The 10,298-nt window shown below is 33.4% G+C and overlaps 1 protein-coding gene across 1 annotated transcript; it reads right to left on the bottom strand.

The window, feature by feature from the left end:
- Window positions 1-8,096: 8,096 nt before the first annotated feature.
- HELRODRAFT_178309 (hypothetical protein) lies at window positions 8,097-9,934 on the bottom strand (the record flags this gene model as incomplete). The annotated part of the gene is made up of 2 exons (XM_009026441.1): window positions 8,097-8,508; window positions 9,780-9,934. 2 exons carry the CDS (start codon window positions 9,932-9,934, stop codon window positions 8,097-8,099), a joined length of 567 nt encoding a protein of 188 aa, XP_009024689.1.
- Between the last annotated feature and the right edge of the window lie 364 nt (window positions 9,935-10,298).

Raw genomic sequence — 10,298 nt, 5'->3', positions numbered from 1 at the left:
GTCTTGGAGAAAGTAAAGGAATGCCGGAAGAGGAAGGCTACTAGTTAAGTGTCCGACATGCCTACAAAGAAAGTCTGCATACAAGCAACTGTGACAATATGCACCCCACTTGGTAGTTCTGTAATTTCGCAGGCGAAGGTCGATCAGCTGTGACAAACTTCATTGTCGAGTATATGGAGCCAATGAGCATCGTCGAATCTCAAACCTTCATCGAGCTTGTTCAAGGTCTCCAGCCAACAAAGAAAGTTTTGTCGAGAAAAACTCTTAATGGTTAGTTCAATCTCTATAATATAATATGATTTTTTGTGGTTCGTCACATTAATTGCTTATTTTGAACGATGTCAAATAAAAGTAAATACGATCCTTAAGACCCTACTAAATGTGCAACACGCGTCTTTCTGTTTACAGATAAGTTGGACAAACTCGCGGACACGATGAAGGAAAGCATCTGTGCAGCGCTCAGCAAAGTCGATCATGTGTGCACAACAGCGGATATCTGGTCATCCAACAACAGGAGCATTCTAGGCATCACAGCGCACTGGATTGATCCTGATACTCTGGAAAGACGTTCAGCGGCTTTGTGCTGTGAGCGCATGAAAGGGCGTCACACGTATGATTGCATTGCTGTTAGGTTAAATGCTGTACATACGGCGTATCGTATTAACCACAAAGTACTGATGACAGTAACTGACAATGGTTCGAACTTTGTTAAAGCATTTAAAGAGTTTGCAAATGATGGTAGTGTAGTTAGTGATGATGATGATAACAATGTTGCTTTTGTTGATGTTGATGCATTGCTAAGTGAACCAGAGCATGATGAGGACAGTGACTTATATTTACCCCTTCATCAGCGTTGTGCTGTTCACACATTGAATTTGATTGCTAGTCATGATATAGAAAGTGCAAATAGTGATGCTGTTTACAAAAAACTCTCTCGGTCAACAATGGTCAAGTGTTCTGCATTGTGGAACAAGACTTCACGTAGCACACAATTTGCAGATATTGTGCGTGATAAGTTTCACACTTTCTTCATTGTGCCTAATGCTACACGTTGGAACTCGTACTTTAATGCAGTTGACAAAGTGAGACAGGTCCTTGAAAAACAATCTGAGGACAATATTGCTGAAGTTTTTGTAGCTCTTGAGGTCCCACAATTTCGTCCCAATGACATCCTTTTCTTGAAAGAGTATTGTTGTGTTATGTTCAATGACTGTCTTCAGGTTATTGAAGTTATTAATATTGTAGTCGTTAGCAAGTGTGTGTAGAAGTTTATTATACTGTTGAAAATGTAAAGATTCCTTCTCACATGCTAATTTCTGTTGTTTTTGGAAAATTGAAATGTATCGGTGTTGTTGTTGTTGTTGTTTACCTAGGAGCCAAAGTGTAATATATTCAGGAACGAGATTTTCATTTATATCAATTTCGTTGAATATGTTTGCCCATTTTGCATTTATTAATTATTTTGATATTGAGTCAACATTGATGTAATTGTTGCAATTCATATTTATTAAAAACTTGTGTCATATCGTGGCTAAAAACAATGTTTCGGCTAGGTAGCCATCATCAGAGCCTAAAATTAGAAAATTGTAAAAGTTTTCAATAATACAATAAAAGGCTATGATAACTCCAACTATAACATCATTAATTACAACAACAATAACAGTAATCTTAATATTGATAACGATAACAACAAAAATAATTTCAACAATAATCACAATAATCACTATAACAATATTATTCATAATACTAAAAATTAAAACGAAAGCATTATCAACAACAAGAACGAATTAGTGAATTGTAAAAATTTTCAATAAAACAATGAAAGGCTGGGCTCCGTTATATATATTTATATTACATATATATATATATATATATATATATATATATATATATATATATATATATATATATTTTCAATTTTTCTCACTAAAGTTTTTGGTGAAAGTTTAGTTTATTAAAATTCAAAATAAACTTATTTTCCGAATTCATGCTGCAAATAAGGCCATACTTCGATTCCGAATGATCAGTGCTTTTTGATGTTTATATAGGGCAATATTTACTTCAAAATAACAAAATTGAGATTCTAGAATTAACTGTGTGCCATGAAACCAACCTAGAATCCTCCAGGCAATACAAGAGAAATAAATACTCTAATCATTTGCACTGTTGTTTAAATAAAGCTATAAACATTGTTCAATAGCTATAAACTCATTCGAAATAACGCCTATTGGTTTTTACAATAATTTTAATTTGTCACTGTTTAAAGTTCCATTGCTGTTATAATTTAATGATGAATTGAAAGACATTGTTATAAGATTATCGTATGACATTTATTGTGACAGGAACAAGCTATGATGCTAATTAAATATATTTTACCGTTCTGCACTTAACTTCACAATGAGCAAAATGGTCTTAACATTTAATATTATTTTATACAATTTTTACAAGATTTATCATTGTGCATTATTTAATTAACATTAACTTTTATATATATATATAATAAATAATTATATACAAATTTGTCTCATGTAGAAATTTATCTGCCAGCAATAAACATAAAGCATGAGATTGTTTTTGCACAATCTTCTCAACAGAATTCATCGTTTCAAAATTCGAACCATCCTAACTTATCAATATTCTGCATTGAATTCTACATATTCATCTCATACTTTTTATTTTATAATAATTAAATCGTACTCTTATTACGTTTAAATTATTACTGGTCATATGTGTGTGTAATATTTTATAAAATTTTGACTAAATGAATTTTATTTTTAAAATCTTTTTGCTATTATTTTAACTCTCAGTAATTATTCAAGCCAGGGTTGAGATACAGTTGATGACAATTTTGTTTCATGTAGACAAACTTTATTTCATGTAGACTACTAAATAGCTGTTTGTTATTGCGTTGCTAACATTTAAGTAACAAACTCAAATTTTGTGGATAAATTATGTTAACACGAAAAAATTTGGCTGTCGCAAGCTAAACAGACATGTATCAGCTATAACAAAAAAGTAAAAATAACAAGAAAATCATAGAATTTTGTTATTATGATTATTTCAATGTTTGAATATTGAAAAACATTTCCCAAAATCAACAACAGCAACAACAACAATAACAGCCGTAAAAAAAACGAAACAATAATTAGTACTGTATAGTAAGGTAAAATCGTGCGAGTGCTTTCAAACAGCTGTGAACAGCAGTTGAATTGAAATGAATGCGACAATCTTGCTGATTGTAAGCTATCCTCATACCAATACACTCAATACGTCGCTACATGAACAAGCGCTGATGTCTTTGTGTCGAAAACATGCAATTGCACACACACAGCGCGATCTCCAACTTGCTCGAATCGCATTGCACGAGCTTATGGTAATTGCCTTCTTAGTGAATGCAATTATGACTTAACAGTGAGGATCATAATTTCATTCCAGTTCGACACGCACGGAGGAAATATGTAATACACGCACACACGCACACACAAATATGCACGTACACACACCACACACACGCACTCACATACAATGTTATAAATTTTGACAACACTAACATATAAATTAACTACGATTTAAATCTTTATAAATAATGCTCTTCTGCAAATCCATGTTAGTATTAAGGAACAAAATAAAAAAAAACACTTCCTCTCATTAAGGCAATGAGAGTTAACCAATCCTAATATCCAGTGTTATGTTCATAACAACATTCGCAGATCGGTCTGTAGTATTGAACTTAAAACTCCAGACTTGCATGGTGCTATTTACATTTTAAACGTATAGGATATGCACTTTATTCAACAACAATAATTAAAATATTTAATAAATAATTCATTATAATAATAATAATAATAATATTTATCACAATATTAAAAATTATGATAAAATTTAAATACATACTGCGTACATACAAAACTACCATAAGTCTTTTTAGCTACAACGCTATACCTACAATAACAATTGTATGTATGTGTGTGTGTGTGTGTGTGTGTCTGTGTGTCTGTGTGTGTGTCTGTGTATGAGAGTTTATGAATAAAACTTAGAGTTTAAAAATTCTAACGAATGAAAAGACAAGGATGATGAATGTGAATAAGCGAACTAATAAACGGACGCATATATATATATATATATATATATATATATATACATATATATATATATACATGTAGAACTTCAAACATGCGTTGTATGTTTTATTATTTTATGTTGTTTGTATTATCAATAAATTGAAGTGGAAGATAAGCTAAAACATAATAGGACTGAATAATTTGCAATAGCGCAAGTCATGGAAGATGAAACAACTTCGAGAAGAGTCGATGGAGCCGATGGAGAAGATAGACTTAATGGTGGCAATGGCAGAAGAGGCTGGAAGATTTTGTTCCTGGTAATGGCGGGCAGTGGAATGATTGGAGCGGTCGTCTGCACCATTCTGGTAGCCTCCGTCTTGGCTGCAGCAGGTTCTTCATCATAATTATAATAAGGAAACAACAACAATTACTTTGACATCAACAAGTTTTTTTCTGAATATTTAATTTTTTATGATTTATTTAATTTTCATAGTCTCAACAGCTACTACAACAGCTACAACCACTACTACAACAGCAACAATCTCTACTACAACTGCTACAACCACTACTACAACAGCTTCAACCACTACTATGGCTTTAACTACGGTCACAACCACCAACCAAGCAACAACAGGTATGCTCATTTACAATGATTTTCAAATTCTAAAAATTGTTTTGCAGATAAATTAAACAAAATATTACATGGAAAAAATTGGTAAAAGTTTTAATAAACCTTAAAAAGATTTTGTTCTTTTGCAAGCATGGCAGTTTCATGTTCCCGCTCTTATATCTGCATGTTTTTAATTTCATCATGACGTGATCGGCGATGGGTAAAGTTAACTGAAAAACGTTATAAACTTTTGAACGGTTCCGAAAACTTTAACTTATATCGTTATTTAAATAAAGCTATGTTTTTTGTTCGTTCGTACGTTTGTTTATCCGCTCGTTTGTCTGTTTGATTGTTTGCTTGGTTGATTTTTGGTTGGTTGGTTAGCTGGATGATTGGTTTGTTGATTGGTTGGTCTTGCATTACTGTAACCAACATGGTTGAAAGTTGCTTGGTGTGCCATTTTTATCATTGTTGCGGAAAAAGCTGTGTGTGTGTGTCTGTGTGTGTGTGTTTGTGTGTGTGTGTATGTGTGTGTGTGTCTGTGTGTGTGTATTTTCAATACATATTATTCAGTCTCACGCATATTTATTTTTATAGTTCAATATTACTCAAAAACACACCCTAGCTTGTGTAAGTGGTGTACGTGATGCTACCTCGGAATATGTACTAGCAGAACCTCCTAATCCCGGACGAGTTACAACAAATGGACGCATCACTTTCTTGTGGGACCCTAATAGATCACGAGATTTGTTTTGTATTAATGCTTTTTACTCTTTGAAATTCTCGTTTCAGTCAGCACTAGTGCACCAGTTGATCAGATTCAGCCTGAGTATGGAAAATGTGGCTAGATACTGTGTCGTTGCAAAAAACTCTAATGATGTTTCCACTTACAACTCTATGAATCCGGCTGTTCCTCTCATTAACAACCAGGTTGGACGAAAATTGATGAGCTATTTAAATTAGGGAAGCACCGAATTCCGGCCCCTGCTCTATATATATATACAAAAGCGCATAATTTAAGAACATGGTATGTTAAAGGTATACATGACACATAATAACAACATCACTAATTGTGAAGTGAGCTTGACAGTTTTCTTTATGCTATAACATGGGTTATGCATAAATTATAAGCTGATCTTTGTGTACAGAATTTGGCGTATCACACAGCTTACTCATATATTTGAATTAATTAACTATTTGCTTGCTTTGTGTTATTTTTTGATGTTAAACATGTAGATAATCGTAAATGTGAGTATTTTTTCTAACGTATGTAAAATGGTAACTAAAATCCGGCCCCGGGGCCGGACTTGAAAAACCTAAATCCGGTGCATCCCAAATTTAAACTAATCTCTGTTTCATTATATTTTTTTATGAAAAATTAATTTTGAATGTTAATCATGTCGTAGCGTTAGTGAATAATTAAAAATGTGATAATTTTCAATCGAATAGAGCATACCGGAAGATGTAATCAGCGGTGGGAACTACACGTTTAAATATATAGAATTATCATCCAACCCTTCCAACAATCAGATGAATACTACGTTTGATTTTATTAAAATCGAAGTTTCATGTTAGCTACAGGCAACAATTGTAAACATCAATTTTTAAATTGTAGCAGTGTTTTGGAATAAACTAATTCACCTTTTATTGAACAAAACTAATTTTTTACTTTTGCACATGCTAATCTCGCTAATGAATAACAACATGTGATGGTATGTAAGATTGAGCATGAAGATGATGTTACTATCGTTTTAACCCATTCGATGCCAAATTTTTTTTTTTCAAATATTTTCACATATTATAAATCTTGATATTGTCCAATAAAGGATATAAACAAAAAAAATAGTTTGATAAATGTGTGTAAGAGTATTTTACAAAAAAAAAATTGTTCCATTTTTGGAACATGGCTTGATTTAAGTCATTTCATGGTACTTTCTGAAACAAATTGCTGGATGCATGTTCACTCGACAAATTCCACATCCAAAGGTGCTGTTTCTTTTACAAACACGACATCTGCCTTGTTTAATGTTTTCTGGATAGTGCTGCACACTGAAATTAATTTTTACATTCTGAGGGACACTCCTAACAAGCGATACTTTTTTGGAAGCTGATGCAACTGGTCTACCCAGAACTTGTCGATGAGTGTTCAGCAGCAGATATGATGCCGCTATGTTCCTTATGAAACCCAACAAGTCTAATTTTTGAACATTTTCAACATATAAACTTTCATCGTTTGAAGGTGTCACAAAAGAAATTTCTCTTCGATACAAAATCCAAGCATTGGAGAGTGAAGACGACAACAAGTGAGAAAATACTTGCCACCACCATTTGTTGTTTCGTAACTTTATTCTATGCTCGGATACATTTCTATCCATTTGGTCAGTGCCACCCATGTATGAATTGTACATGCTGATTGCATTTGGCATATCAACCCTAATATGCTTCTTTTCAGCTGCTGACCATCTTTCAGCTGAGCGAGTTGGAGCCACTCCATAACAGTTTGAAGCCATTGTTACTACTGCGTTGTCTATCCATTGCAACAAAATCAGGTTTCTTCTTTCATAATTCACATAAGACTGGACAGACCCTCTGCTGCTTTTCTTGAACTTTGAATCATCCAAAGGACAGTTTTCTATTCGATTGCCACGTATCGTACCAGTGCATCCAAAATTGAGTTCGGACATTCGACGTAAAAGTGGTAATCCAGTAAAAAAGTTGTCTATGTAGAAAGAAAAATTTCTGCCATTGTAGTTAGTTACCAATTTGTCTGCAAAGGTCAAAACAACTGAACCTCCTAGACCATATTCACCATGTGAAAGCAAAGTTCCTTTGCCTTGATATGGCTCAGTGCTGATCAAGTAACCATTTGCAGCATTGAAAGACCAAAATTTAAAACCATAACGAATGGGTTTTCCTACAATTCTTTGCTTGCAACTGTGATGACTATAATAAGGGACCATACTTTCATCTACATCGACATGTTCAACATCAGGAGGAAGCATGAGCAAAAATTTATCATTCAAGTGGCTAATAAGTGGCCTCACTTTAGCAAATTTATCATTAGCTTCTAATTTAGTATTATCAGCAAAATGAATGTTTTTCAGGATTTCCCTAAATCTATTTCTAGACATTGCTTCAGCGATGGCGTGATTTCTGATGTCATTGTCCAGACTCCAGTACATATCTTTCCTTGGCAGAGAACTGTAGCCTGATATCATCAATATTCCAAAAAAACTTTTAACTCGTTTACTTGTACTTCAAATTTACTTGCCACATCACATTGTCTTGCATATATTTCAGACTGAATTTTGATATAATGAAAAAATTCTTCAGACCAAAACATTTCAAATAATTGGCAAGGAGTTTTTCTTTGACCCATGTCAGATGATGTAGCTACTCTACTTTTTTTATTGTTGGATTTCAAATCACTTTTTTTTCCACTTAACAATATGACAATTTGACATTCTAATTTTTTTCTTCTTTGGTTCGAACTCCTGAGTTTCTTTATCTTTCTTCTCCAATTTGCAGACAACATGCTTTTCTGAAACTGGCCCTACAACATTTGAGTTTTCAAGTTCATCGTCACCGTCATCCTGAACTGCAGCTTCAGCTGGCGCTTTTAAAATTTTTCTTGAAAAATGGTCAGCAATATTACTGCCATCCTCCAAGTCAGATTTATCAGAATCACCATCAGAGATCTCTCCAGGTGGCATAATAAACACATCAGCTGCTTGAGAGGGATGAGCTGTGATGGTATCTAATAGCTCATTCAAAGTTGATGCAGAAATGACCTTTTTTGCTTTTGAGCCATAAAATGTCTTTACATTCATTCTGATTCTGAAATTTAATATATTATGTTTATGTAGTTTGATAAAAAAAAGAAACTAATTCAAATTATTTCAAACTATCAATTACAAATCAATTCATTCAACATATATCAAATCCATTTAGTCACAAATAACAATGTTAAAATATATATAATTCAGTGGATGTTTATGTGGCCATGTTCCAAAAATGGAACATCAAGATTTAAGGCAAAAAATCAGATTTTCATAAACCAGACAAATGATATGATGATTTATCCTTAAATAAGAATAATGTAGTAATAAAAATTTGAAAACAAAAATATCCTACCTCTTTTTTTTAAAAAACACAAGCGATTCAAAATTTGTCCTTTTTTAAAAATAAAAATTTAAATTTAAAATGATTGCAAAAAAAAAATTATCAAAAAAACAAAGCAAAACAACGTTTCACCACCTAACAACACATCTAAGTTCCCTTTTTAAAAACAAGATTTACTGTAATACCAATTACCAATAACACATTTTATATTTGTAGCGCATGTTCCATTATTGGAACATGGCATCGAATAGGTTAAGATTAGGATTTATTCCCTAACAGATTTTTATTTTTATTCTATCCTCTTTGTAACCATTGTGGAGGAGCGATAGAGTAGAGTTATTTTACCTCTACACTATCTTTTGTACTTTATGTACAAAAATACACGCATGCTAGAATCAATCATCATCCACATACATAACACAATATTAGCATAACATAACATAACATTGCAGAGATTAAATATATCATTTATATCGCCGTCCATTTTTAATCATCGTTATCACCATCATCATCATCACTACCACCATTATCACCATCATCATCATCACCACCATCATCATCATCATCATCAAAACTCCGCGACAACATCACCAACATAAAGCGCCAGACATTATTGGATACGTTCCTTACTGTTCGTAAACACGCACACGTTTTTTGTCCACACACACGTAACTCTCTCTCTCTCTCTCTCTCTCTCTCTCTCTCTCTCTCTCTCTCTATGTGTGTGTGTGTGTGTGTGTGTGTGTGTGTGTGTGTGTGCGTGTGTGAGTGTGTTTGTACACACGTGTATACAAACAAACAAATACACACACACAAACACAGACATAAAAACACACATACAGACACACAAAGAAATATTCAAACATTCACTCATACAAAAATACATACATACAAAAATGCACACTTACACACACAAACAAACAAACATACAAACAAACATACATGCAAACAAACATACAAACAAACAAACATACAAACGGGCACACCTGCGTAGAAACTTATGCATGTCACACAGAAGTGACACTGGAAATTGCTGCAGCAGCTGATGATGCCGGTCGTAAGATGAGGAGAAGAGGAAGATGATGATGAAGACGATGATGATGGTGACGATGGTGATGATAACGATGATGGTGATGACCATATGATGATGACGACTACATAATAAGAATATTATGATGATGATAATTATGACGATGATGATAATTATGACGATGATGATGATGATAATGGTGGTGATGATGAAGATAAAGGTGATGACGATGTTTATATAGCCATAGCATCACCGTAGATGCGAAACGACGGAAAGTGATGAGGAAAAAACAAAAAAATAACACGAAAACACAAATAAAATCACGCACGTGACTGAAGATACTAATTAAGAAAACGGAAGTGGAAAGATGACGCCGCGGGTGCGATGATGTAGCGCGTGATTTCATCTGGCACGTCGTGTTTTGGCATTGTTGATGGGAATAATAATTGTACGTCACCATCGTCGTCGTCATCAT

Source organism: Helobdella robusta (assembly GCF_000326865.2).
Source record: "Helobdella robusta unplaced genomic scaffold HELROscaffold_47, whole genome shotgun sequence".
Lineage (NCBI taxonomy): Eukaryota > Metazoa > Annelida > Clitellata > Rhynchobdellida > Glossiphoniidae > Helobdella > Helobdella robusta.
The sequence above is the reverse complement of the archived record's forward strand: the minus strand, read 5'-3'. Positions and strand labels throughout refer to the sequence as shown.